General features: G+C 63.8%; 1 protein-coding gene across 2 annotated transcripts in view; it reads left to right on the top strand.

The window, feature by feature from the left end:
* KIF1A (kinesin family member 1A) overlaps positions 1–27,029 on the top strand; it is a 91,894-nt gene that overhangs the window by 61,396 nt on the left and 3,469 nt on the right. For both annotated transcript variants that reach the window (XM_061189143.1, XM_061189134.1), the window contains 20 exons: positions 1,248–1,333; positions 2,053–2,191; positions 2,381–2,549; positions 2,684–2,774; positions 4,105–4,223; positions 5,202–5,257; positions 6,735–6,843; positions 7,111–7,177; positions 7,273–7,357; positions 10,001–10,106; positions 19,438–19,552; positions 20,507–20,640; positions 21,661–21,722; positions 22,031–22,176; positions 22,713–22,907; positions 23,401–23,478; positions 24,347–24,471; positions 25,352–25,504; positions 25,789–25,981; positions 26,905–27,023. In XM_061189143.1, the coding sequence (XP_061045126.1) occupies positions 1,248–1,333; positions 2,053–2,191; positions 2,381–2,549; positions 2,684–2,774; positions 4,105–4,223; positions 5,202–5,257; positions 6,735–6,843; positions 7,111–7,177; positions 7,273–7,357; positions 10,001–10,106; positions 19,438–19,552; positions 20,507–20,640; positions 21,661–21,722; positions 22,031–22,176; positions 22,713–22,907; positions 23,401–23,478; positions 24,347–24,471; positions 25,352–25,504; positions 25,789–25,981; positions 26,905–27,023 (2,347 nt within the window). The remainder of the gene's footprint in view (positions 1–1,247; positions 1,334–2,052; positions 2,192–2,380; positions 2,550–2,683; positions 2,775–4,104; positions 4,224–5,201; positions 5,258–6,734; positions 6,844–7,110; positions 7,178–7,272; positions 7,358–10,000; positions 10,107–19,437; positions 19,553–20,506; positions 20,641–21,660; positions 21,723–22,030; positions 22,177–22,712; positions 22,908–23,400; positions 23,479–24,346; positions 24,472–25,351; positions 25,505–25,788; positions 25,982–26,904; positions 27,024–27,029) is intronic.

Below are 27,029 nucleotides of genomic sequence, written 5' to 3'. Positions count from 1 at the left end.
CATCATTCCAGGTGCTCTTTCCAGCACCTCCCAGTCATGTCACCATGGTGCCGAGGCCCCTGGGGACCCAGCTGAGAAGGGGGAGCCTGGGGTGGGGGGTGAGGGTGGCTCTAGGGAAGAGCCAGGTGACAGGGATGCTGGGAACATCTAGTGCCACCCTCATCCCTCCGGGGACACTGCTTCTGCAATCTCCGGGGGCTCTGTCCTCCCTGGGTTCTTCCTTGGCCCTTCCTGACCCGCTCAGCCCTGTTGAGTGGATCCCACTGAGCCGACTGCTTTATAGGTCGACGCTGTCTGTGTTTGGGCCACACCTGACGTCCCCTGTCTAGTGGCTGTGGTGGAGGAGAGGGAACTTTACAAAGCCACAGGGTGTTGTTTCAGCGGTCTCAGAAATCACATCTGCCCCTGCCCTCGACCATGGCAGGGGTCGACTGATCCAGTCCCCCAGCACGGAGCCCTGCTGTGCACAGGCCCTGGGCCAGCCCTGGGTGATGGTGGGACAGAGCCATGGCCCCTCGGGCAGCCAGGGTGGAGAGCATGGTGGTGGTAGCACCCCGACAAGGCCGTGGAACAGAGAGTTGGAGCCCCCTGGGGTCTGTGAAGTCTGCTGGGGTGGCATTTAGCCAGAGTGGCTGGACTTGGGGACCAGGGAGTCTGTGGGAAGTCAGATCTGGGGTCCTTTAGGTAGCAGGAATAGGGTTAGGGTTTTGTCCCAAGCACAGCGGGGAACCCCAAACGCTGTGAAGGAGGGGGTGTGAGAGCGTGTGGGGCACTGAGTGTCCAGATGGGTGACGGTGGCGGCAGAGGGACAGGTGCGATTCCCAGAGGAAGCCAGGAGGACCTGGTGGGGCAGGCCCTGCTGAGGGGGAGGTAGGGCCCGGAGGACCCCTGGGTTCTGCTGGAGCATCTGAGTCTGGGCCAGGGCAGGTGGGGGAGGGCGGGCAGGGCTCGGGGGGAGAGGGGCAGGGGTTGAAGGTTTTGTTTTGAAAATGTGGAGTTCGCGGGCCCGTCAGAGCAGGCCGTGCCGAGGACGTGGCTGCCTCTGGGCCCTGGGCTAGCACAGGCTGGGGGTCAGTGTGCCCAGGGCGGCGCCCTCGTTCTTCCAGAGCCAGTTAACAGTGTCGGGGTTCCCCCCAAAGTGGGTCAGAACCCGTCCTGGTTCCCGTGCCCTCCCGGCACCGGGCAGCTCTGCCACTCCCACCGGGGGGCAAGCTGGGCCCTGATCACCTGCTCCGTTCCCGTTTCAGCCGATGAAGAGGCCCCTGATTACGGCTCTGGTGTCCGCCAGTCGGGAACCGCCAAAATCTCCTTTGACGACCAGCATTTTGAGAAGGTAGCGTGCAAGGGTGGTGCAGCCGTGGACGCCACTAGACAGGCCTCCAGCCCGACCTTAGCACTCCGGGCCTCACTCGGGGGAAAAGTAGACAGTATCTTCCTCCCAGGGCTCCCCTTTCTGCTCTCAGGCGAGAGGGCGGAGGAGGGGGGTCCCGCTCGGTGCCCCCCGGAGCGGGCAGCTCCTCCTCTCTCCTCTAGGCCCTTTCCTAACCTGACACCACCCGGCCACCCACCACCGCACCCTGAACCTCAGTGCTTCTGAGGTCTTGGGCCCAGAGCCCCCCAGCGGTCCCTCTCGGAGGGGTCGTCAATGCTGGGGGCGCACAGGAGGGGCAGAGGGCATCGGGCAGAGAGTGCGGGGACACGGGGGGCACGGACGGGGCAGCAGAGGCTATGGGGGCACCTGGTGGCGGGGTACCTGGCCAGGGCCCTGTTAGCCAGCGGGAGAGTCTCACTGCGTCCTGCCCATGGCGGGGAGGAGCTGAGGGAGGGGTACTGGCTCGGGAGAGGGGACAGGACTTAAGGCCAAAGACCGTTTCCCACCTTTCTTTCCCACTTGGTAGACTAACATAGGCCGTGACAGCATGGGAGACAGGCCTGGGGAGGTGGGTGCCGCCCACGGCAGGGCAGGCCTGGAACGAGGCTCCCGGTCCTCGACGCGGCTCTAGTGGCCGCACCCAGGTCGGCTCTGTCTGACTCTGTCCCCTGCCCACACAGTTCCAGTCCGAGTCCTGCCCCGTGGTGGGGATGTCCCGCTCGGGGACCTCCCAGGAGGAGCTGCGGATCGTGGAGGGCCAGGGCCAGGGCGCTGACACGGGGCCCTCGGCCGATGAGGTCAACAACAACACCTGCTCAGGTGGGTCCCCGCGGCTGCTGGGACAGGCTCTGGGACATGGCCCAGCCCCGCGAGGACCTGGAGTTCCTCCTCGTCCCCCCCACCCCCTCCCCGCCTCTTAGCCGGCACAGGCGGTGAGGCCCAGCCCTTGAGCCCAGGCTGTAGCCCCTTCGGGTCCCGCCATGCCCCTCTGCCCTTGGCTCCCAGCAGCGGTGACCCCGGAGGGCCTCCTGGACAGCCCCGAGAAAGCCGCCCTGGATGGGCCCCTGGATGCCGCCCTTGACCACCTCGGCCTGGGCAGCACCTTCACTTTCCGCGTGACCGTCCTGCAGGCGTCCAGCATCTCCGCCGAATACGCCGACATCTTCTGCCAGTTCAAGTGAGCCTTGTACCCGGGCCGGGCTGTGCGGGTGGGTCTCGGCAAGGTGCGGGGGGCACCTGGTGACCCCCTGGAGGCTGTGGGTCCTCGTGCCCAGGCCCCACACCCGCCAAACGTCTCCTCCCCGTTCACAGCTTCATCCATCGCCATGACGAGGCCTTCTCTACAGAGCCCCTGAAGAACACGGGGAGGGGGCCCCCACTCGGCTTCTACCACGTCCAAAACGTACGTCCTTAGAGCCCCCTTCTCCCCCGCCATGATTGGCCCCTCCTGGGGGCCGGGGCTTTTTGCGGCCTCCCTGAGCTTCATTCATTCTCTCTGTCACTGCTTCTCTCTCTTCTGAGCACCAGCCCTGTGCTGGGCACTGGGGGCCTTGGTGGGTTTAAGACTGGGGGTGGGGGCAGATCAGAGCCCCCGAGGGCTCCCTGCAGCGAGCTTTGGGCAGATGTGGACGTGCAGTGTTTGGGGTGCCCGGCGAGGCCACCCTGGCCTGGTGCTGGGGCTGAGGCCGGGGCAGGGCACGCGGAGAGCTGCAGGATGCCCGGGCAGACGCCCGAGAGACCAGGAAGGCTCCAGGCCGGGGAGTGTCTCCAAGTCAGGCTGTCAGGAGAGCAGCGACTTATGGTGTGAGGCAGGAAAATGGGGCCATGACGGAAACTGTCAGGTGGCAAGGCCTCAGGGGCCAGGCCAGGGAGTGTGAGTTTGACCCTGGGCTGCCCGGCTGTGGGTGTGTGGCCTAAGCAGGCACAGGGGCCTTGCTCAGAAGGGCCTTGCAGACTATAGCCTGTCCTGACTCTCAGGGAAGAGGGGCTCCCATGGTTTCTAAGGCAGTGAAATGAGGCCAGGTCTGAAGGTGTGCTTGGTGGATTCCTTTCCTGGCTGCTGTAGCAGAGCCCCACACCCTGGGGGCTTCAACAACAAAGACTTAGCACCTCTCAGCCCTGGAGGCTGGAAGCCCAAGATCCAGGTGGGCAGGGCTGTTCCTTCTGAGGCTGTAATGGAGAATCTGGCCGTCTTCTTCCTGTGTCCTCACGTCATTTCTCCGTCCGTGCCTGTACCCAGATGTCTCCTTTTTATAAGGACACCAGTCACGTTGGATTGGGCCCCATTCTAACTTGATCACCTCTGTGAAGATCCTGTCTCTAAACATACGTGCGGGGGGGCAGTTAGGACTTCAGCATATGAATCAGGGGAGACACAATTCAACCCATAACTCTTGGTGAGTGGGCGAGGGCCTGAGAAGGGTCAGACCGGATCACAGAGGCCCCTCCTCCAGCTCCGTGTTCTGAAAGAGCAGCTGAGCCTAGTGGCCCCCAGCCCCATCTGTCCTGGGGAGCGAGCCCTAGGGCCGCTGCCCGGTGGCCTGTCCACTGGGAGTGTGACGGTAGGAGAGGTGGGCTGGACAGACCTAGGCAAGGAGCACTGCCCCCCTCGTGGGCAGAGGTCAGCCCGGCTGGGGGTCTCCAATTTGGGCCTGGAGTGCTGGGTCCTTCGTGGAGGCTGAGCACCTACCTCTGTGCCTCTCCTTCCCCCACTTGACCACACCTCCCTCCAGATCGCAGTGGAAGTGACCAAGTCCTTCATCGAGTACATCAAGAGCCAGCCCATCGTGTTCGAGGTCTTCGGTCACTACCAGCAGCACCCATTCCCGCCCCTCTGCAAGGACGTGCTCAGGTTAGCGGCCCCGGGTCGGGGGGGTCAGGGGGTCATGGGGATCAGGGCCTCTCCACCTCCTGGCCAGCAGGGTCGGCCCGTGCCCTGGACGGGCCTGGTGTGGCGGCTGCAGAGCTGTGCGCCTCCCAACACCTGTCTCCCCGCCTACGGGTGGCCGGTTTCCCGGGTCGGCAGGACCCAGAGCGGGTCAGAGATGACCCCTGAGGACTGAGGAGGGGTTTCTTAAAGACCGTCGCTGTCAGAACCTCAGCCTAGGCTGCGCACGGACCGTGTCCTGGGGATGAGGGGAGCCGGATGCTGGGCTGGAGGAGGCCGGGGTGGCCCACGGGGAGACGGCTTCTGTGGCCCCCCGAGAACTCCGCCGAAGTGTCCCGGAGTCCTCAGCTCCCCAGACTGAATGAGGGCCCTTCGTCTGCTCCCTCGTTGCTGCAACCTGCCGGGGGCTCACTCGATGGGTCGGGCAAGTCCCCTCTGAGGCCACCCCACCCAGAGCGTGGGGGGAACAGCTGACAGGTGTCAGGGACAGTGGGACCCCCTGTTGCCACCTCCATCTCCCCTTCAGCTGACATGAGGGACCCAGAGCAAAGCATCTGGGGTGTCGGGGAAAGAGAGGGCACAGCGAGGAGCTGGTATCAGGGCATTTGGCCCCAGGAGCCTTGTCTGTCCTTGGGAGTGCCAAGGGGGCCCTGTCCTGGGAGACCCTGGCCCTTGCCCCGCTTCTCGGGGCCTCATGGGGCCTCCCAGGTGGGCTCTAGGGTTCTGCGGGGCCCCCCTCTCCCTCCGAGCTGGTGGAGGGCCTGAGACCGGGCCTTGCCCAGGCCCTGGGGGAGGGAGGGAAGGAAGGAGGGAGTCCCGGGCTTGGCGTCGGCAGCCTGCTAGCCTCCCCGGCCAGCCCCTGCCCTCGGCTGCCCACTCCAGCTTGGGGTCCTGCAGGCACCAGTCTCTGGTCACCTCACACGGGTGCTTCTGTCCCCACAGCCCCCTGAGGCCCTCGCGCCGCCATTTCCCGCGGGTCATGCCACTGTCCAAGCCAGGTAGGCGGGGCCCTCGTGGGTGCATGCCTGGGCAAGTGGGTGCCCGTGTAGGCGGTCCCTCCAAGGCCGAGCGCAGTCCTGGTGATGGGTCGGTGCTCTCCCGGCCTCCTGGGGCCACCCTGCCCCTGCTGGGCCTCATGGGGTCCCCACGGAGGAAGGGGCTCACACTGGAGCGGGGGGCACAGGGCGAAGGTACAGGGACGTCCTTTACTCCTCGGCACACACAGGGCAGCAGGGCAATGGTCAGGTGGTGCCTGCCCAGAGTCCCGTGAGGCTGCCCGGAGCCGACAGTGGGGGGCAGGGGCTTCAGCGGGGCCGGGACATCTGAGCTGACCCTCGCAGGATGGACAAGGTTTGGGGTGGAAGGCAGACCAGGAAGCTGGTCCACGGGAGGCTGAGGCTGGTGGTGGGCAAGCCAGTGGGGCCCCTGGACGAAGAGCACTGGACGGTCAGCAACCTTGCCTGGCACGCAGAGCCCCAGGAGCAGGTGGGCGGAGGAAGAGCTCTTGAGATCGGGTGGATTTTAGTTAAAAGGGGTTACAGGGTTTTTCCTGCCCTCACGACAAAAGCTGAAGCCCAGGGACACAGTCACTAGAAGGTTGGAGCGTCAGCACTGGGGCGGGCGGTGCAGCCGAGGCCCTCGCAGCCCAGGAACCCACCTTGAGGTCGGGGGGCATTGTCCCCGGCATGGGTGCCCGAGGGGGGCCATGCAGGAGGTGCGTCTGCTGCTTCCTGGGCCGCGTCCGCGGTGACCCTTGCGTTCCCGCCCCAGAGTCCCCGTAAGATGGTGGTCTGCGGACTGAGGGTGCCTCAGGGGGATGCACGCCAGCCCCTCCAGGCCTGCTGACTACTTGTGGACATTATTCTTGGTCTCTTTGTGGGTCTTAGGTTGGCCCCTTGTGTTTCCTGGGCTGTTCAGCCTTCCCTGCAGCCTCCAGGGGGACACCCAGATGCACATCTGTAGTGGAGCGGTGGGGCTCCGGTGGGACTGGATGGAGGAGCGGCCTCGGGGCTGGCCCAGAGGAGGGGCTGTGGAGGGCAATGGGAGCCGAGGGCCAGGGCCCCTTGAGCTGGAGGCAGGTGCTTGGGCTGGTGCAGTGGCTGAGGGTGAGGGTGGTGTAGCAGAGGGTCCTGGGCGGGCCGTGTGGCCTCCGAGCAGGCAGGGCTCCTCTGTCCTGCTGCTTCTGTGGGGCTCAAGTACTGCCCTCTTCAGAGGTCTGTGCCCAGGTGCGTGTGGCTGAGTGCTCCTCCCGCTGGGCACAGAGAAGCCCACAGTCATGTCTGTTCCCAGGTCCATCGGTACCCAGAGCGGGGCATACCCTGGGGCCGGGGGAGGGGTCCGCTGGTGGGTTATCTTGGAGGGCAACGACCTTACTGCTTCGGAGGCGTCCCCTCCCTGGCCTCCCCTCTGAGCGCGCCCTCGGCACGTGGCTGCTCAGTTTCCTACCAGTGTGTGCTTCTCCCCTGTCGCCCCCAGTGCCCGCCACCAAGCTCAGCACGCTGACGCGGCCCTGCCCCGGGCCCTGCCACTGCAAGTACGACCTGCTGGTCTACTTCGAGATCTGCGAGCTGGAGGCCAATGGCGAGTAAGACCCAAGGCTGGTGCTGCCCACGCTGGGGATGGGCTGGGGTCCTCTGGGGTTGTGGAGCAGGGAGGGGTCCAGGGGCTGGGCCAGGTGGCACGTGGTGGCACTCTGGTCTCCCCGGACCGGGCCACCCCACCTTTGCCGGAGGGAGCAGCTAATCTGTTTTCCTGTTTTCACCCCTTCTGCTCCTGGGGGCCGGGTGTGTGTGCTGTGGGTGGGGGGCTGGGAGGAGGGGCACGGCCCTCAGCTCTCACCTCTCTCTCCCAGTTACATCCCTGCAGTGGTGGACCACCGTGGCGGGATGCCGTGCATGGGGACCTTCCTGCTTCACCAGGTGCGAAGCGCTTGCTGCTCCCACCAGCCTCGAGCACCGCCCCCCCCAGGGACCCCAGGCCATCTGACCGTGTCTTCTCTCCTGGTGCCTCGCAGGGCATCCAGAGACGGATAACCGTGACACTGCTGCATGAGACAGGCAGCCACATCCACTGGAAGGAAGTGCGAGAGCTGGTCGTGGGTGAGTGGCGGGGGGTGGGGGAGGCGGCCTCGGGGGAAGAACACAGACACCCCGCTCACCCCCGGCCCCTGGCCAGACGCCTGCGTTCTAACCATGGCTCTGCCCCTGTTGCTGTGTGCCTTTGGCTCTCTGTGCCCCAGCCCCTCACCTGAAAAGAAGGGCTTGGCCTCAGGTGATGATTCCAGATTTCTATTTAATCACTGTACTAGCTTGCTAGGGCTGCTGTAGCAAAGTACCACAAGCTGGTGGCTTAAAACCACAGAAATGTATCCTGTCACAGTTCTACAGGCACAAGTCCTGTGATAAAGGTGTCAGCAGGGGCCACGCTCCCTCTGAAACCTCAGGGGAGAATCCTTTCTTGCCTCTTCCAGCTTCTGGTGGTTTGTAGGGAATCCTTGGCTTGTAGACACATCACCCCGGTCCTCCGTCTTCACAGGGCCTAGACACTTAGATGACGGCCCACCTGACTCCAGTGTGATAGCATCTCGACTGATCACGTCTGCCAAGGTCCTATTTCCAAATAAGGTTCTGGGGGTCAGGGCTGCAACACGTCTTTTTGGGGGGACACAGTTCAACTTACAGAGATCACCCAGGAGCTTAGACGCTTTCTTCTGTAACTTCATGTCATGAACTCTTTCATCTACTGGAAACGTTTCCTTTGCCGATTCTTTGTAAAGAATTTGTTTTCCCAGTTTCCATTCAAGGATAGGGACCACTGTCCATTCCAGCGTGTCATCAGCATGAAGGCGCCCACGCCACCCTGGCCTGGAGCTGAGGGTCCCGTGGAGGGCCCACCCTGGGGCATTGCTGTGGCTGGTGGGCAACAGCTCCAGGGCAGTGTCCCTGGGGGCTTGTAGGGGGGGTTCTGAGGGTGTAGTAACAGGACTGTGACAAGGGACCCATCGTCCTGCACCCGAAGTGCAGGATTGTGGGCAGGGAGGTTCTGGGGGCCCCAGGACAAATGCTTTTATTTTGGACGTTTCGTATCTATTTTCACACAAGTCAGAAAAACGGTAGAACAAGCATATACACCCCCATTTCAGATGTTGTTCAGGGTGAGTCTAAAAACTCTGCATGAGTTTAAAGAGAAAGATGAAGCAGACACCCAACTCGCTCACAGACGTACTGCACGTGGGTGGGAAATGATGCCGCCTTCACCCCGAGCCTGTTCTGCCCAGAGGGAAGGGTCTACACCGCCTACTGACCCGGCTCTGGTCCTGGTGGAACCTCTCCCTGACGCCCTACCCCATCACCCTCATCCCTAGGATAGTGACCAGCACCCCTGTGTCTGCACAGAGGCTGCACCCTCGCTGGTCTTGGGGAGCCAGGCCCTGGTCCCGGGATCCCACCTTTCTCTCTGCTCTCCTGGCCACATCCCATTTGAAAATGCAAACAGGGGTGTTCGCTTATGTGTGTGGTGAGGGGATAAGGGTGCTATTGAAGGGGATTCGGGGAGATGCTGGCAGGAACACCAAGGCCCCCACTCTTGGGTTAAGGGGTTTGGGCTTGCCCCTCTGGGCTGCATCAACCTCGCAGACCTGTGAGTGGACGTCTCGGCCTGACCGGGGCTCCGAGGGCATCAGTTTTGCAGGTGGAGCGCCTGGGCGGACTCGGAGAGGACAGAGTCCCTCGGAAGAGCCTCCGCTGAAGCCCACGCCCGGGGGTGAGGAGGGGTGAGGCTGGCATACGGGCCAGGTCTCTTCCTGCAGCTGAGCCTCCCCAGCAGGGGCCGTGTGGCCCTCCCCCGCCTTAGCCTCCAGCCATGGGGGACACACCCTGCGGGGACACGTGGCTGGAGGCCCACACCTGCCTCCTCCCAGAGCTCAAATGTTGCAAGAGGCTTCCAGGAAGTGGAGCCCCAGCGTGTGGGCTCAGAATTCTGGCCTGGTGTTGGATCTTATTTCATCTCTGTGCATGGGGGGCGGGGAGGAGGGGAGAGGCCAGGGATTCCTTTCTGGCTTAACAAAGAAAAGTCAGTATTTGTTTATTCCTTGAGGAAGCAGAGCAGTGAATTTAAGGATCTCTACAAGAGCACGAAATTATTAATGAAACCACCAGGAGGGAGTTCTGGCTCATAGCCGTTCTGGTGCCGTTTACAGAGTCACTCCCGCCCCCCACCCAAGTGCGGGCGCCTTAGAGGGCTCTGTTAGAGATACTTCTTACAGGGAGAGATTTTTGATGCAGATAGTGTTTCTTTTCTTTCTTTTTTCCTTTTCTTAAGTGTAAAGAGAAAAGGGAACATTTTTTCTTTCTCATCTTGCTAAGATTTCCTTTTCCAGCAGATAGGCGAGCCTGTGAGTTCTAGGCTGAGGGATTGGAATCTTATCAGTTGGGGTGGGGGAGATACTGCGAGAGTTATCGACGGCTGAGAAACTAAGAAACTCAGAACTTCGGCTGCAGGAGAAAGATGGCAGGACGCCCACTGACAGGTGGCACCACGTGCAGGTGCAGATCCTGTGTGGGCCTCCCTGTCCCCCACCCCCCGGTGTTGCCTTTTGTCAGGTGCTCTTGTGGCCACGTGGGGAGCCACATGACGTGGCCTCACAGGTGGAAGCTCCGGCCCAGGCAGAGGCGGAGAGCAGGGACCCAGCCCCCCGCCTGCCCTCCTGGGAAGTGACACATGGCCTGTCCGCTTTCCTGTAGGTCGCATCCGAAACACCCCGGAAACCGACGAGTCCTTGATTGACCCCAACATCTTGTCCCTCAACATCCTTTCGTCTGGATACATCTACCCGGCCCAGGACGACCGGTGAGTCCCCTGGGGGCGGCGGCAGGGCTGCTCCCAACTCCCCGGAGGAGGATCCGAGTCAGGACCCAGGGTGCGTTCTCAGCTCGCCCACTTGGCCCAGCTGGCCGCAAAGGGCCCAAAGCTTTCCAAGCCCTCCTTTCTGAGCCCTCCAGGAAGGGGTGTAGGGAGGGGTGCCTGTGGCCGCGACTTCCCCCGGCAGGATTGTCTGCGCACCATCCTGTTGCTGGCTCACTCGGTCACCCGACGGAGGGGCCGCGTAGGTGTTGCCGGCGGATGAGCTGGGTCCCGTCCTCGGGAGTTTCGTGGGTGGGCAGGCAGGATGGGGCAGTGGGCGGCATGGGGCGGACAAACAGGTTGGATTTCCCAACCACGCCGCTGCGGGCAAGTCTGTACCCTCTGGCAGGGGTGCTGGGGCCAAGGGTCCTGGAGGAGTTCAGGGTCGAGCTGGGTCGGCAGTCTGGCGTCCCGGGGTGGAGGTCTGCCCAGCGGCACAGCTTAGCCCACGCTCCTTGTCACTGGGCTGTTGCTTTCCAAGCTCCCAGGTGATGGCCAAGATCTCTGCAACCTGGGCAGTCTGAGCTTGACCGCATCAGAGCGGGTGGATGTGGCTCCCTGGCAGCCCCTGACAAAGCAGGCCTGTCGGGGTTTGCCAGGCTGGGCAGGGATGTGAGGGGGAGGCCTCTGGGGGCCAAGCCGGGGCAGGCAGCTCATGACTGCTGAGAGCCGCCCTCGGGGGAATGTCGGAGGGCTTGGCTCTGTCTGAGATGCTGCTTTCTGGGGCTTCGGGGACACGGGGAGGGTGCTCCCGAGTCCCGAGGGCTCGACCTGGCCCAGGAGGAAGAAGCCGAGAGCCGACCCTGAGCTCGAGCCATGGGCGTCTCCACGGCCTTCTGCGGCTGTTTGCAGCAAAGATGTCTTGAGGGCTGGGTGTGCTCAGAGCGGAGTGCGGGGACCCCACACGTGCAGGGAGAACTGGATCCATAAGGATAAAGGGTCCTGGGTCCGGACGGAGCTCGGTTTCCTTACAGACTCCCTGGAGAGTGGGCTGTAGGGAACCATCCCTTGGTGCGGGCAGCTTGGGGGGTGGGGGCAGAGACCCCGACAGGGGCAGGTGTGGCTCTGGTTCCAGCCCTGCCCCAGAACCTTCCAGAAGAAACTCACCCTGCACTCATGTCCAGAGGGGGGAGGGGTTGGGTGAAGAATGCTGGGGGGTGTTCTCACGGGGGCGGGGGGGCACCATGACAGGCTGGCTGGGCTTACCTCGGGGCGGGGGGCAGTGAGGCATGGTGTGGGGGGCCTGTCGCCATGAGAACACACTCTGGGGACATGGCAGAGAGGGCCTGGTGCCCACCCGCAGGGGCTGCCTGCAGGGGCATGGGCCGCTGTGCCCGGGCCGTCAGGGATGGGGACCCCGGGGGAGGTGGGGCCTGGGAGGGCTCTGTCTGCCATGCTGAGTGCCGCTTTGGACCTGGAGAATGACCTCAGCATTCCCCTGATCTCTGACCCTTCCTTTGCCCCGGCAACTGCTAGATTCTTGGGGCGAGAAGGGGTTGGGGGCGGGGGAGAGAAGGGGGCGGGGGTGCCTCTGGGCCTCCCGCCCTGCACGGTCTCCCTGCTCTGAGGACTGCGTTTCTGGGTTCCCGTCCTCCGGCCAGCGCGGCTGCTGCAGGGTACAGGGGACCTCGTCCTGGGCTCAGTCCCCAGGCAGCGGAGGGGGCAGCTGCTCCTGGCTGGACCCCGGGTCAGTGGGGCTTTGGCTAAAGAGGTTCGCCCTGTTCCTGGAGGCCAGAGGACCCATCGTTGACGGGCTCTGTCCTGTTCCCTGGGGGCTGTGGGAAGTGAGGCCGGCCAGCTCTGGGCTGGTCAGGGCCCTCAAGGCTCAAGGACGTCCTTGGGCTGGGGCTGTAGTCCTTGCCCGTAGCTGCTTTGGCCCCTGCTTGGCTCCTGCCCGTGCTGTATGGCCCCAGGACTGCCCCGACCCCAGCCCGGCCTGGAAAATCTCGGGGACGCTCCTCAGGGGGTAGCCCCAGGCAGGAGACATTCTGAGGCTTAGCTGGCCAGGCCGGCAGCTCCTCCAGAGGGCCCTCCTCTTCCCTGGACCGTGGCTGACATCCTCGGAGCCGCGATGGGCCCGGCTGCCCTGTGGGTGACCTGGCAGGCCCTTCTGCCCCCAGAGACGCTGAGGCTCAGAGACCCAGGTCTGGCTTGGGCCTCGGAGCCTCAGCTGCCCACCTGCTTTGCCGCGGCCTCAGCCTCCTCTCCGCTCAAAGGCCCCGCGCTTTGCAGCCTCCCCGGCTCAGAGTGGGCCTGTCGCCGCGGACGGCTTCTCTCCGCGCTGCCCCCGCCCTTGCTGCGGCCGCCCCTCTGCCCCACTGCCCGGCCCCCGCCCCTCACTAACCTGTGATTGTTTGTGTTTTGCAGGCAGTTTCTTGATTCGGACATGCCTAGGTACCATTTGTGCCCTTTGGTTTCCTTTCAGCCTCTCCTCCCACTCCCGCAGCCCTGAGATTTCATTTCAGCTTTTTGGATTCCTTCCACACTTGCTCACCTCTCCCTCCTGTCTCTCCCATCTTCTCCTTTCATTTTATTTCCTTTTGTATTTTTCTCTTCCTATTGCTTCCTTTCCCATCACCCTCCCTTGGCTGAGTCCCTTCTGCCCCCACTCTTGATTTTGCCTGCTTTGGTAGTTTCCTGCCCTCGGTAGACACTGGCTGACCTCCTGCTCCCCCCTCCCCCCCTGCCCCACTCCTGAGCCTTGCCTGTCCCCTGCACCCCAGCGGGAGCAGGCACCCGCATGCAGGCTGGCCGGCCAGGCCCACTCCCTGCAAAGTGAAAGAGAAAAGAGGGAGAGAGGGAGGGAGAGAGGGAGGGAGGGAGGGAGGGAGGGAGGGAGGGGCTGTAGTGGGCACAGGCCGAGGGGCAGACAGGAGCAGCCCGGCTGAGATCTCCTCTCTCTGCACCTCCCAGGCCTGGGTGCGAGCCCCTTGCCTGGCCAGGTGGGTGGCTCCAGCCATGCTCCTGCCGTGGCCACCGCACACCCTTTTTGGAAGTAGGTGGGTGGTCCAGCTGTGAAGGGCCCAGGCTCTGGACTCGCTCGGGTGGCCCCAGGTCCAACCCCCCGAGGCACGGGCTTCTGGGCTGGGGACAGCAGATCCCTCCCGACTCGAGTGAGGCCCTGGCGTGCAGTGACCGGGTGCAGCGTCCTTGAGACCCTGGGGGTGGACAGCCTCACGGTCCCTAATTCAGACTTTGTCCGTGAGACTCTAGTCTGTTCTGAGCGGAGGGTCAAGGCTGTAACTGTCTTGCCAGGCTGGGCGGGATGTGAGGGGGAGACTTCTGGGGGCCAAGCCGGGGTGGGCAGCTCATGGGTTGTGGCCAGAGCTTGGTGGCCCTGGGGGTCACTGATTTGAAGGATGAAAGGAGCAGCAGGAAGGCTTCCAGTGCGGATGTTTGAGGCTTTAAGCTGCAGGGAGGGGAACGGGGTGGTGCCTGCCCCTTTATGAGGGGGGAGCCCAAGGACCAGGTTGGGGGCACAACAGGACCTTCTGAGGCCGTGTCCTTGTCAGGTCATGGGGGTGGTGTGTCAGGACAGATGGTCACTGTGAATGTGCCCCGGGCAGCTGTAGCTGAGGCCCCCTGGGGCAGCGGGCAGACTGTGGTTCCTGTGGGTGTGTGCCCCCACTCCAGGGACAGATCCTTTCCCTCCCTGGGGACACACAGCTGGGTGGGGCAGAGACCTGGTCAAGGAAAACGGCAGTGGAGGCTGTACCAGAGGAGGGTCACAGCCCTGCAGGGCCCAGAGCAGGGACCTGCCTCTCGGGCAGTCCGGAGGGCTTGCTGGAGGTGGCAGCTTGCCAGCTGGTCCTGGAGGCGGACTGGGCTGGCCGAGGCGGCTGCAGCCTGCCCAGACAGTCTCCCGGTTCTCAGAAGGCTCTGGGGCGGGATCCCATCGGCTCGGGTTCATCCCTGGAGGGAACCCGATTTAGGGGCTGTTTCCCTGATGAGTGGAAACTTCCAGGCCCATCAGTACGATCGCATGGGGGTGTGTGGGCATTCTGTTCAAGTTTGCGTTTCCACAACTAGCCCAGCATGATAGAGGGGTGCTCAGGCTGGTCCTGGACACCCCCCCACAAGTACCTCATGTCTCCAGGAAGGTTCTGGGTAAAACGGAAACATACACTCTGGCCAGGAGGAGACATGGCACCAGGAAAGGAAGGGGGAGCCCCTCCTTCCCAGCAGGGCCTCCTTCGCCAGTCCCTAGACTTCAGGAGGGCCTCACCCCTGCACCTGAGCAGGGGGCCCCAGCCCCCAGTTTCAGAGGTGGGCTCATCGGCCCCCAGTGGACTTGGCCTGCAAGAGGAGGCTTAGGGCGCTCAGAGGGGTGAGGGGTCAGAGCCCCAAGACTCGGGCTGGTGCCTCTTTCACGGGGCTGTGTTTTGCGGGGCAGGAAACCACTGTGGTGGGTGGTACTGGGGACAAGTAGAGGGCCCCGTCCCCAACATCTGGAGTGGGGTGGGGGCTGGGGGCTGTACCGACTGGGCTGGGGCAGCCTGGCTGTGAATGTGGACAAGTGGCAGAATCTTCTGGAACCTTGGTTTCCTTCTGCCTCAGGATGGGGATTTTATTAGGGCCTGCCTAGGGTTGTGATGTTAAATGAGATGAACATGAAAAGCTCTTAGCAGGGGTCTTGCATGTGGAACTTTATTAATGTAAGTTGTGTGGTTTTTTCACTACTACTTTGTTAGTATTTAATTTAAAATATGTGTAATCAATTTAAAACACATACCTCCTGAGCAAAAGCCTGGGGTTTTTTTTTTTCTAACCACTCCAATTTTGCCAAAGGAGCCCCACTTAAATACCAGGGACTCACGCCCACCTTGCGGAGCCCCTGAGACACGCAAGAGGGGTTGTGACACAGCCTGTGATCCATGAAGAGTTGAGTCAGACCTTCCACCCTGTCCGCGCATCTTACCCCAGCTCACGCTCCCGCCCAGGGCTCGGGTTTCCACCTGCCCGGAGCAGAAAGGGTCCTCAAGACCGTTTAAAGCACAGAGGTGTTGAGGAGAAGGCTGGGAAGCAGGGCAGTCCACGGTGACCCTCACCCATCCCACCAGGCACAAGATCTGATATCTCCAAACAGGTGGCCAAGGTGCCCCAAAGGCTACTCCAGCCTCCCCGGGAAGGGCCCAGATGTGGGATCTTGATGAGTTTCCCCTTCTGTCCTGCCATGCTGCGCCATTTATGGGGCCATGACCCTCACTCACTCATTCATTCATCTATCACATGTGAGCCACGTTCTTTGGGGTGTTAGAGAGGGGGATTAAAGACTAAGACAGGAACAGGCAGTCCCCAGGAAGCTCAAAGCCTGGCCAGGGAGTTTGCTTGTCCCCTCATCCCCTCGATCCTCCATCCCCTCTGTCCCTCTGGTCTAAGAGCTCGCTCTGCGTGGTGGGTGATGGCGCTTGGCCGAGCACGTGTGGCATCCAGACACTGAGCAGAATTCCTGAGTTCGAGGCTGTTCCCCTGCTCTTAGCCGCGTGAGCACGTCTTGGGATCACGGTCCCCACTGGACACGAGGGCTGCCCTAGTTGCAGTCTGGGGTCTCAGTCCTGGAAGCCTGCCCGTCAGATCACCTTCCCCAAGAACCTGGGCCACTCCTGAAAGTGACACTTTTTCGAGAAACATAGTTCCCAGAGCATAACGAGTTTCTGGTTGAAACTCGAGCGTGGGGTTTAATTTTCAGATTCTCGACAGACCCATTCGCCTTAGGATGCCCGCCATGCTGGCCTGTTGGCACACGATGGCTGTGACGCATGTCAGAAGTTGTCTAAACGAGCTCTGATGGGCCGTCGGCAGCAGGCGTACATACACAATGACCAGGCGCTCGTGTTGAGAGCCCTGAGATTCCATCACCTCCCACCCAGGCAGCCCCGCCGAGATGAGGACCAGCCCCACCTGGGCCTCTGGGCAGCCCAGGGCTTCCCGCGGACCCACACGTGCTCACAGGCAGGGCCAATACGGGTTCCCGTTCCACCAACCCCAGGGAAAATGAAACAGCTGCAGCCTATTTGTGGCAGGACAGAAAAGATGTTTACAACATGTGACATTTTCTTTGTCAACAAAACTTTTTAACTGAGTTTTCAAGTTTTCCCCATGTGGGTCCTTGCTTGTTTGAGCATCACGCTCATGTCCCAGAGCTGAATTTGGGGTGGTTCTGTTTCCGGGCCCCTGCTGCCTGACCCCTTTGGCTGGAGGAGAGCCACCAGACAGGCCTCCCCATCCAGGAACCCCTCCCTGCCAGGCTTGGAAGGCTCGCTTGGAGTCAAGATGTCAGCTGGAGGCTCCTGGAAGTGGACCGGAGGTGTCTGGGGTGGGGGGGGACTCCTCGATGCTGGGTCCCCATTCTGCTGCAGAAGGACTGTGCTGATGGGCATTTTCCGTCCGGCTGGGGGCCCTGCAGGAACCACCCGGGGCTCTGCTGTGGGTGCAGGCTGGCCTGCCTGTGGCCCCTTTCTTTAAAACGGGGTCCCAGGGCACGGCACGCAGATGGAAGGGCAAATGACTAGGATCCATGGTGGAGCCTGGCACGGCCTCGCTGGAGGGAGGGACTGGCCACTTTCCCCAGAATGGGCTGGATGCAGAGGGTCCACAGTATGACAGGGGTGTTGAGCCGATGGTGAAGTTCTGATGCTCTGCCCTTAAGGTGGCCCCACCCCAGCGGTTCTGCCTCCGTGGGTGCGGGGGCCCCGGCATCTGCATTTCTGACCAGTTCCCGGTGGTGCAGATGCTGTGGGTCCCGGGACCCCAAGTCTGGGCCACACATTTCCCTTAAAAGTGTACCTGGGAGGTTGACTGAACTTGGCTCGGGTAGAGTGAGCAGCGCCGCAGGGGAGGGGGCGCCCTTCCGGGTGACCTGATGCCCAAAGGGGTCTCCTGGGCCTGCTCATGAGTCGGGGTCCTGGTGTGGTCTCCCTGCCTGCCAGTCACCTCCTGGATGCACCGTGGCTCCCTCTCAGCCTGCTGGGTCTTAGTTTCCTGCCATGTGACACCCTGCCCAGCAAGCTCAGGGCCTCCTGTGTGGCTGCTTGGGTCCCATGTGGGTGGGCTGCCACTCTCCCGCCCTGCTGGGGTGGGCTGGGTCCTCACGCCCCGAGCACTTGCGGCGGGAAGGAAGCTGGCAGCGTCCTGTAGCGACATTTTAGGCAGGTGGACAGAGGTGGCAGCGCTGAGCCAGGCCCTGGGCCAGCAGGAGGGTTTGGGGCTGGCCGGCCTACCAGGGCCGGGGCCTCGGGCTGGGCCTTGCCCAGGGTGCGGTTGGGCCTCCTGGGGTGAGGACTAGTAATAACAATAGTGCCTCCCAGGCCCTGTCCTCAGCTCCGCAGCGGCTTACTTAACCCACAGGACATCTCAGTGAGGCGGGGCAGTGACTGCCCGTCATTGGTCCAGGAAGCAGGGCACAGAGATGTCTGCTGTCAGCCCGAGGTCACATGCTGTGAAGTGGCATTTGGAGCTGGGCTGTCGGGGGCGTTCTGAGCTGCGCTGCAGCGGGCCTCTGGCTCTGTCCGCAGGCCTGGCGCCTCAGAGCTGGGGCATTTGGGGACCCCTGGGACAGAGGGCATCCCTCTGGGTCTGGGTGGTGGCGACAGGTGAGCCCAGCTGGTCCTGCTGGAGATGGACCCAAGGCTCTCCCTGCGGACACAGGGAAAGGGGGTGTCTGCAGTGCCCGGGCTGGGGGCTTAGAGTGGGCCCCACCCACAGGGAGCCCCCCACCCCCGTGGGCCGCGTCTGGGCCCCATGAGACAGCGGTCAGCAGCCCCGCGGCTGGTGTGGCACGGCCCCGCCTGCTCCGTGTCAGTTAGCTGGTACCTGGCCGGGTGACAGTGCTCGTTCTGACATGTGGATTTCTTCTGTGTGTGTACGTGTGTGTCCTGGCTGCCACCGCCTTTAGCGTTTCGTTCGGAAATGACACTAGGTACAGCTCACTTTTCTCTTCCGTGCTCGCTCGGTCTGTCCTTTCTGACTTTCAATTTCCTTTCTCCCCCGATGTCTCCCCGCGCTCTCTGCCCATTCTTTGGTTACCCCGCTGTCCTCACGTCCTGCCTCTGGATCTTTCTCCTCAGTGACGTGTCCGGCAGTGGCCCTGCCCTGTCCCGCTGCTTCTCCCGCGCCCCTGGACTGCGCCATGGAGAGAGGGGGTGGCCGTGGCGCTGTCCCTGCCCCTACGCGGCTTCTCTCCTCTTCCCTCTGCATTGCCGGGTGGGCCCGGCTCCTCCGAAGGGGCCGGGCCATGTCAGGGCGTGTGCTGTGGCCGACTGCTTGTGTTGATGCGTTTCTCAACTGTGTCTTTGTGAGGATGCTTGGATGGAAACCGGGTGAGGCTGGGGGCTGCCAGGGCCCACAGAGCGGCCACATTGTGCCTTGAGGCAAAGCCCCAGCTCAAATACGAGGGTCCTCAAAACATGCACCCGGCCTGAGGCAAGAGTTTAGGAGCTCTGCCATCAGATGGTTGAAAACAGAAACTGTCTTATAACAGGAAACCCTGCCCTGGAGTGGAGGCCACCAAATTGTCTGGGCCCTGGGGCTGTCCTGAGCTGCCCTCAGAGGGGTTTCCTGGCCACTGGCTCACGCTCTGGTCATTACTTTCCGGGTTACAGACTGGGGACAGAAAGAAGCCACCACTGCCTGCTCTCTGCTACGTGGGGCCCTGCCTTTCCACGGGGCCTGGCTGAGGTGGGCGGAGGCCATGCCGTCTGGGAGAGGGGCCACTCCGGTTTTCACCCCCAGCATCCTCCCCCAAGGGCGAGTCGGTTGGTGGAGGAGATGGCCATGGAGAGTTTTGGCAAAGCCGGGCGGGCTCCCTTTGAGTCCAGGGAGAGGCCAGGGCGCCTCCTTACTCAGGCTGAGACTGAGTGGAGCCGGTCACCCCTTCCCACGGTCTCCCCACCACCACCGTCGCCTCTGCCCCCTTCCCCCCCTCCTCTCACCCTCCCTCCCCTTTGTCACAGCCCTCTCCCCTTTCCTCTCCTCCCCTCTCCATCCTCTCCTGCCTCAGCTCCAGGGGACCCCCCCTCCCCCTCCCCCAGGGTGGAGCTGAGAGAGCTCTGCACTCACCCTGGGGGGCGCCTGGAGCCCCCCACCTGGCATGGTCCTGAGTAAGGAGGGCTCCATCCTCCCTGGACACCAGCACCTGGGCCTCTGACCTGTGGCCCCAGCGGCTCTCCCTGCGGGTGGCCCACACGTCTGTCTGTCTGTGTCTGTCTGTATGCATGTCCCCACCCCCACCGAGAGCAAGCCACATCCGACCTTCTACCTTGTCTCTGCTTCCATCCAGGACCTTTTACCAGTTTGAGGCTGCGTGGGACAGCTCCATGCACAACTCCCTCCTGCTGAACCGGGTCACCCCTTACCGAGAGAAGATCTACATGACCCTCTCTGCTTACGTTGAGGCAAGAAACCTGCCCCCAGGGCACTCCACCAAAATCATCCGTCCCCCAAGCCTGAGCTGCTTGCCAAGGGGCAGTGAGGGTGCTTGTTAGCCCTGGACAAACCCAGTCAATCCTATTCTCTTCTCAGAAGTCTTCTTAAGTCCTTGAATTAAATCTATGTACTTTTAATGGCTATGCTCGCAATTAACTAACGCTGCTATCTTTAGTGTATGGGTTTGTCCTTGGGGTTGCAAGATGGCTGCAGCACCACCAGACATTGCATCTATCTTCCAGGCAGCACAAAAGCAGAAGCCTCCCCTTCTCCATCCCCAGGGTCTGAGGCCATGACCTCCCTTCGAAGCACAGGAGGAGGCTGGGGGCATGGGCGTTTCTTGCTGTGCACAGTAATGAGGAATGGGGGCAGGGATTTGGGGTCAGCAGCCAGCGGGATGGTAGAGACAAAGGCATCCACCCCCCTAGAGCCTAACTACTCCAGCTGTAATATGGGGACCTACCTGTGTGACTGCCCCATGGGATGAGGTTTGCGCAGGCTGAGAAAACACTTGCAGGGCTTTGCCCAGACAAGACCCCAGCTTTGTTAGCAGTCATCCTGGAGCTTCGGGAAAACCAAAGAACTGGCTGTTTAAGACAGCACCTCGCTCGCTGTGCAGTAATTTCCTGTGGCGTCTGAGAGTTAAACTGTGGGTGCACAGACAGGGTCCGGTCAGATCCTCACGAACGTTTTGGGGAGAGTGTCACCCCGATTTAATGGTGAGGCAGGTGAGGCCTGTGTCCGGGACACTTGGGGCCCCTGCACGGACACCGGCCCCCGGCAGTGGGTGCCCGGCTCTCTCTCCCGCCTGGCTGTGGGTCAGTGCGGAGGCTCTCGTGCCCCGAGGGGGAGATGGCTAGGTGCGGCTGGAGCCGAGCGCCCTGGGCTGTCCTTGGGTCCGAGCCCCTCCCTGCCCTCCGCAGCTGGAGAACTGCACGCAGCCGGCCGTCATCACCAAGGACTTCTGCATGGTCTTCTACTCCCGCGATGCCAAGCTGCCGGCCTCGCGCTCCATCCGTAACCTGTTCGGCAGCGGGAGCCTGCGGGCCTCGGAGAGGTGAGCCTGCAGTGGCGCCCTGGGCGCAGCGAGCACCAGACTGGGCTGTGTGCGGAGCAGTATGTCACGTGGTGCACTCCGGGCCGGCTGGCCCATGAGACAGAGGACCCGCCCCGGTCCAGTCGGGCCTCCGGCTCTGGGGTCCATCTCAGACCGTCAGTGGACGCCGCCGGGCACTTGTGGGGACACCGATGTAAGGTTGGGGGGTGTGAGAGAGCCAGGCTCTCCCCACAGGGCACAGTGGGAAGGCCTGAGGTGTCCACTCTGGGGCCTCCCTGGGAGGTGCCGGTGACCTTCCTCCCCAGGGGCCATGCGGATCTGTGCTATTGGGACTGCTCCCCCCACTGTGGGAGAAGCTGGGTAAACACGGGGCTGGGCGGGAAGGGGGACTCTGGACAGCACTTCCTGAGGACTTGTGCTAAGCTAGTGCCTCTCGGAGGCTGGCGGCACGTGGGGGAGTCGGACACCAGGACCAGCGTCCCTTCTTGCACTCTGACCACTCCCTGCATTCTTGGGGGTAGGGCAGGAATGGCCGAGAATGTCAAGGCAGTAAGAGGGGGCCCTGCGCGAGCAACAGGGACCACCAAGGGTGCCAGGTCACCGCTGGCCGCCTTCAGTGAGGCTCCCTGTGCACTGTCTCGTGGGCCCCCGTGTCCAGGCTGCTCTGGCACAGCCGGGAGGAAGTGGGGGTGGGGGTCCTGGGCTGGCCATGATCCTGTCGTCCAGGAGGTCACCCCGTGCGCGTGAGCCTCTCTCCATGAGCGGGTTAGTGGGGGGCCCTTGGCAGAATCAGTGGTCCCAAGAGAAAGGGGGGCCCAGCGGGAGACTGGGATGGGAACCGTGTACAGGGACTGCATCGCAGGGAACCTAGCACCTCAGCCACCCCGTGCAAGGCCGCTGGGCGTGGGCGGCTGCAGGACTCGCGCCCAGTGTGCGTTTGATGGTGGCGAGAGTCGGTGCCTGGCCGACGCGGGGCCAGGTGACGACGTTCCTCCTCCCACCCCCCACCACTCCTGGCAGCAATCGCGTGACGGGTGTGTACGAGCTCAGCCTGTGCCACGTGGCCGACACGGGCAGCCCAGGTAAGCGTCTGCCCTGGGCTCTCTGGTCGGGGGTGGGGTGGGGCACCGTTGGAGGTCAGGGAGCCCGGTCCCCTGGGATCACCTGGCTGACTTCAGCCACGCTGCCATTGGGGGCCCCTCACCTGGCGACTCGAGTGCCCACCTCGTGCCCCCCGGCGTTGCTGGGGGGCTGGAGGGGAGGGAGGAAGGGAGAGGAGGGGCAGCCGAGACCCCGCGGGACACCTGGCTCTGGGGGCCTGGGGTGGGGGTCCCGCCTCCCTCGGTGGATAAGCCTGCAGCTAGGGCTGCGTCTGACGGCGTCGCTCCAGGGATGCAGCGGCGGCGCCGGCGGGTGCTGGACACGTCCGTGGCCTACGTCCGGGGTGAGGAGAACCTGGCGGGCTGGAGGCCGCGGAGTGACAGCCTCATCCTGGACCACCAGTGGGAGCTGGAGAAGCTGAGCCTCCTGCAGGAGGTGAGAGGGCTGCGCCCGCCGGGCTCTCACCCCGCCCAAGATGCGGCACGTGGCACTCGAGCCACCCGGCCGCATGACGGCCACCGGCTTAGGGCGGAAAGTTCATCCTCGACCCAAGCGCAGACTGTCGGGCAGTAGATGAGACAAGAAAGAAACCGGGCGGGAAGCTAGTGGGCGGGGCGAGGCCCTTCTGTCGCTCGGGCCAGGACGGCCAGTGTCCAGCCGCGGCGCTGACTGCGGGCCAGGGCGCGGGTGGGAAGCGGGCATCTGGGGCCACGTCCACCCTCTGGGCCCTTCCCCAGGCCGCGGCTGCAGCGCGCACGGCCCCCTGGAAAGCGGCTGCGGGAACGCAGTGTCCGTCCCGTCGGCTCACGGCGGGCGCACGGGCGGGTCTCTTGGCGCCACGTCCCACGCCACAGCCCAGCAGGGCGGCCGGCTCTCCCGGGCCTCACCGGGCCTGGGACTCAGAGCAGCCGCCCGCCTTCCCCGCCCTGGCGGGAGCAGAGGCAAAGCCGCGCTCGTGCTCCTCTGTGCAGGTGGAGAAGACCAGGCACTACCTGCTGCTGCGGGAGAAGCTGGAGACGGCCCAGCGGCCTGGTCCCGAGGCCCTGTCCCCCATCTCCAGCGAGGACTCCGAGGCCCACAGCTCGTCCACCTCCCCGCTCGCGGCTGCGGGCCGGCCGTCGTCCCTGGAGGCTCCCAACGAGAGGCAGCGGGAGCTGGCGGTCAAGGTGGGCGGCAGGCGGGCGGCGGCCGTGTTCCTGGCCCTTTCCTGGTGCCAGTGACTTGTCATGACCACCAGGACCTGGGAGAATGAGTCTGTAGGGTCACCTTGACCCCACCCCCACCTCACCCTACCCACATTGGAACCCGGGGATCTCTTATAGCCTACTCCCCCAGGCAGTGCCCTGCTCTCTCTTGCATACCTATGCTGATAGGGAGCTCGCCACCTACACCAGAGCTGGCCCTTTCTGCTGCTGGGTGGGCCACGGGGAAGGCCTCCCGCACTTCAGGGGATGCTGGGCCCACCCCCAGCCCCGCCCAGGCCCCAGGCCTGCCCTGGGGGGCTTCCTCAGACGGCTGCATCACCTGGGAGAGGTGAGGGTGCTTCCCACCTTGACCTGGGGTGCCTGGCCCCTCGGCCAGTCTCCCGTGTCCCGGGCCTGTGTCCGTGGCGGAGCCGGGTCCCAGGAAGCTCCTGACCAGGCGTCTGCTCTCCGGCAGTGCTTACGGCTCCTCACCCACTCCTTCACCAGAGAGCACACCCACGGCCACGTCTGCGTCAGCGCCAGCGAGAGCAAGGTGGGCGTGGAGGGCCGCCCGTGGGGGCTGTTGTGGCCGAGAGAAGGGGATAAGGGTCTCCTTAGGAGCATTCCTCCCCCAGCCTAAAGGGATGCCTCAGAGCTGAGGGGCTGGCCTCCCGGGGCCTGAGGCTGGGGTCCTGGAGGGCAGGGAGCGAGGGGCCCGCCGGGTCCAGGGCTGTCCACTCGGTGTCCTCCCTGGCTCCAGTCTTCCCAGTCCCCAGCCCTATGCAGCCTGGCCTTCACCCAGCAGCCTCTGTCCCGGGCTGGTCAAGCCCCCTCTCCTCGGCGTCCTTCCCTCCTTGGCGTCCTACCTGGGGGCCCACCCTGGTCTTGCAGCCTTATACCCATGCCCAAGGCTGGGGCGGCTCTTGTGCTGCCCTCCACGGAGCCGCTGGAGGCTGGCCCTGCCCCGCGTCAGGCTCCAGGCTTCCCTTCCGGCACTCTGGCCCATCACCAGTCCCCCCTCAGCCTGGTAGATGGCCCCGCCCAGCCTTTGTGCTCTGCACTGGCCTCTCCCTCTGCCCAAATCTCCTCTCGCCGCGGCTGCCAGGCTGCACACCCTGAAGTCGGGGCTCAGAGGCTACTCCTTCCCCGACCCCCACCCAGTGGTCCTCGCTCCGTCTTTGGAGCTCTACAGCCTCGAGGACCTCCTTCAGCAAGGCAGAGCCTGAAGCCCTGGGCGGGGTGGGCCAGGGGACAGTGGGGGCTGGGAGAGGGTGGGGAGGCTGGGAAGAGAGCCCAGCCCGCAGCTGGAGCGGGGTTGCCCTAAACAGAAGGTAAAATGCAGGCAAAGGTGCCGCGGCAGGGATGCCCCCACCCACAGAGGGCCCTGAGGCTGTCCCCGAAGAACCGTCTCTCCTCCGCAGCTCTCTGAGATGTCTGTCACCCTGCTGCGGGACCCGTCCATGTCCCCTCTGGGGGCGGCCACGCTCACCCCCTCCTCCACCTGCCCCTCCCTGGTCGAGGGCCGGTACGGAGCTGCTGACCTGAGGTAAGTGAGCTCCAGGCTCCCGGCAAAGCTTCCGCCTCCACAAGCTGACCGACGACAACGGCTGGGACTCGGGCACAGAGCAAGAAGGCAGGGCTCGAGGGGCTGGGTGTCTGGGGACCGCCACACACTAGGGCAGGGCCAGGGGAGGGGGTCTGCCCTGCCGGCTGACGGGCCCTGTCCAAGGTCATTTTCTGCTAAAGCGTAGATTTAGAATACAGTCGTGAATAAAACCAGGAACGGGTCAAAACACTAAACAAAAAGCCCTGCTCAGTGGCAGCACTCATAAAATACTCAGTGGGCAAAGTGGTGACAAAGCAGAGCCTAGAGGCCACTTAAGCCCACCTGACACCTGCTGAGCGGTGTTGGGGGCAGGGGACGCGTTGCTGGCAGTGCTCGTGTCTGATCCATCAGGTCTCATAACACCTCAGGCTTTCCAGATTGTCTTCTTGAAAGAAAAAGGCATCAAGCCCTCTGGGCGCCATCGTGAGTCAGGCCTCCTTGGCCACCGGGTCCGTCGCTTGGGCCTGGTGTCTACAGTCGACTAGCAGCTCCCTCCACGCACACGGTCCCTGAGAAAGTCGGGTCAGCTTCAGTTTAACTTTGGAGACAAGAGATGCGGAAGCCGCTTTCACGGGGGGTGGAGGTGGGGAGCCAGAGCGTGCCACGGGAGAAGGCGCCGCGTCGGCGTGGACCCTGCCCGCCACACAGCGCAGTGCAGCGCGGCGCAGCGGCGGGCCGGCCGGAGGTCTGAGCCGGCGTGGGGGGCAGGCCCAGGCAGGCGCCCCCGGCGGTTCTGAGGGGGTAACACTGGCTGTCGGGGAAGCCGGGCCAGAGAGGCACCTCCTGGCAGGAGTGCAGCGGCTTCACTCTGCTTTCCCAGGACCCCACAGCCCTGCTCCCGGCCGGCCAGCCCAGAGCCTGAGCCCCTGCCGGAGGTGGATTCCAAGAAGCCCCCTTCCCCTGCCCGGGCAACGGAGACCAACAAGGAGCCCCAGCGCCAGCTGGTTCCCGACATCCAGGAGATCCGGGTCAGGTGCGTGGGGGCCCTGCCCCAAACGGGGGCCCTTCTAAAGCACCGCCCCGCCATTTCTGCTCCTGCAAGGACAGGTGGGCTGCCCCTGACCTGGAATGGAGACAGCTCTGTGCCGGGGGGTCGGGCAGGGCCCCCTGACCTAGGACAGGGGTGGAGAATGAGCAGACAGAAAGGGCAGGAGGGTGGACCAGAGCCAGAGCCAGAGCCAGGGCCAGTGCCGGGCGGGGGCTGGGCACCTGGTGGACAGCTGCAGAAAGATGGTTTCGGTGCGTCCCCGCCCCCAGCCCGATCGTCTCCAAGAAGGGGTACCTGCACTTCCTGGAGCCGCACACGGCCGGCTGGGCCAAGCGCTTCGTGGTGGTGCGGCGGCCCTACGCCTACATGTACAACAGCGACAGGGATGCCGTGGAGAGGTTCGTGCTCAATCTGTCTACAGCCCAGGTTGAGTACAGCGAGGACCAGCAGGCGATGCTCAAGGTGCGACACGGCCGCGGGCGGGGGGAGGGCGGGCGCCGGGCCTGGTCCTCCTCCGCGGGCCCTGCGTCCGCTCACTGCCCGGCTGAAGCCAGGCCCGTCTGTCACGGGCCGGGACGTGGGGGTCAGCCTCCCTGTCCCTCTGCCTCTCATGTCCCGGGGTCGCTCTGCCCACCCATGGGGCTGGTAGTCCTGGTGACAGCAGCGGTGATGGGTGGCGCAAGCGTTAATCCTCTCCCATTCGATGGCTAACGACACAGTCCCCTCCTCCTGGGGACGCCCACAGTGGGTGTCATGGAGCCCTGCAGGGCCAGCGGGGCAGTGGGCCCAGGAGTCCAGCCCCCTGTGCCTGGCTTTGCCCCTGCTCCTCTCTGAGCAAGCGGTGGCCCTGGATGTGAGGAGCCCTGACTCCTGGCTGGTGGCCACGGGACCCACTGGGCACTGATTCCCTGTGGTGGGGGAGGGGGAGGTGTGAGCTCAGCCTGCCACCCACGCCCGCCACATCGAGGGCTCGGGCCTGAGAGAAGATGCCAGGATTAACGGGCCCCAGAGGATACATCTGGGCCAGCAGCTGAGCCAGGGTCCCCGGGGGAGGGACCTTGGCCTGTGAGGGGTTGACTCATCCCACGGGGACACAGAACAGTGACAAGGTAGCCTGGGGCGTGGCCACGGGGACGACGAGAAGATGCCGGTGTCCTGACTACAGAGGCTTCCGGATGGGAGCCACCGCCTGCAGGGTCAGGATGGGCTGTGCATGCAGCAGCGCTGTCCCCTCCTAGGGGTCTTCTTTTCTGCTTTCTCATCCTTGACGCTCCCCCTGGGGGGGGAGGGGCCTTTCCCCGCCCACCTGGGCCCCGGTGGAGTGGCGACCGCCCCTAGCTGACCGCGGGAGGCCTGGCGCCCCTCACGGCAGCCTCCCTCCACAGACCCCCAACACGTTCGCCGTGTGCACGGAGCACCGGGGCATCCTGCTGCAGGCCAACAGCGACAAGGACATGCACGACTGGCTGTATGCGTTCAACCCCCTCCTGGCAGGGACCATACGGTACGT

This window comes from Eubalaena glacialis, chromosome 1 (genome assembly GCF_028564815.1).
Source record: "Eubalaena glacialis isolate mEubGla1 chromosome 1, mEubGla1.1.hap2.+ XY, whole genome shotgun sequence".
Lineage (NCBI taxonomy): Eukaryota > Metazoa > Chordata > Mammalia > Artiodactyla > Balaenidae > Eubalaena > Eubalaena glacialis.
This window is presented reverse-complemented; position numbering and strand designations above follow the sequence as displayed.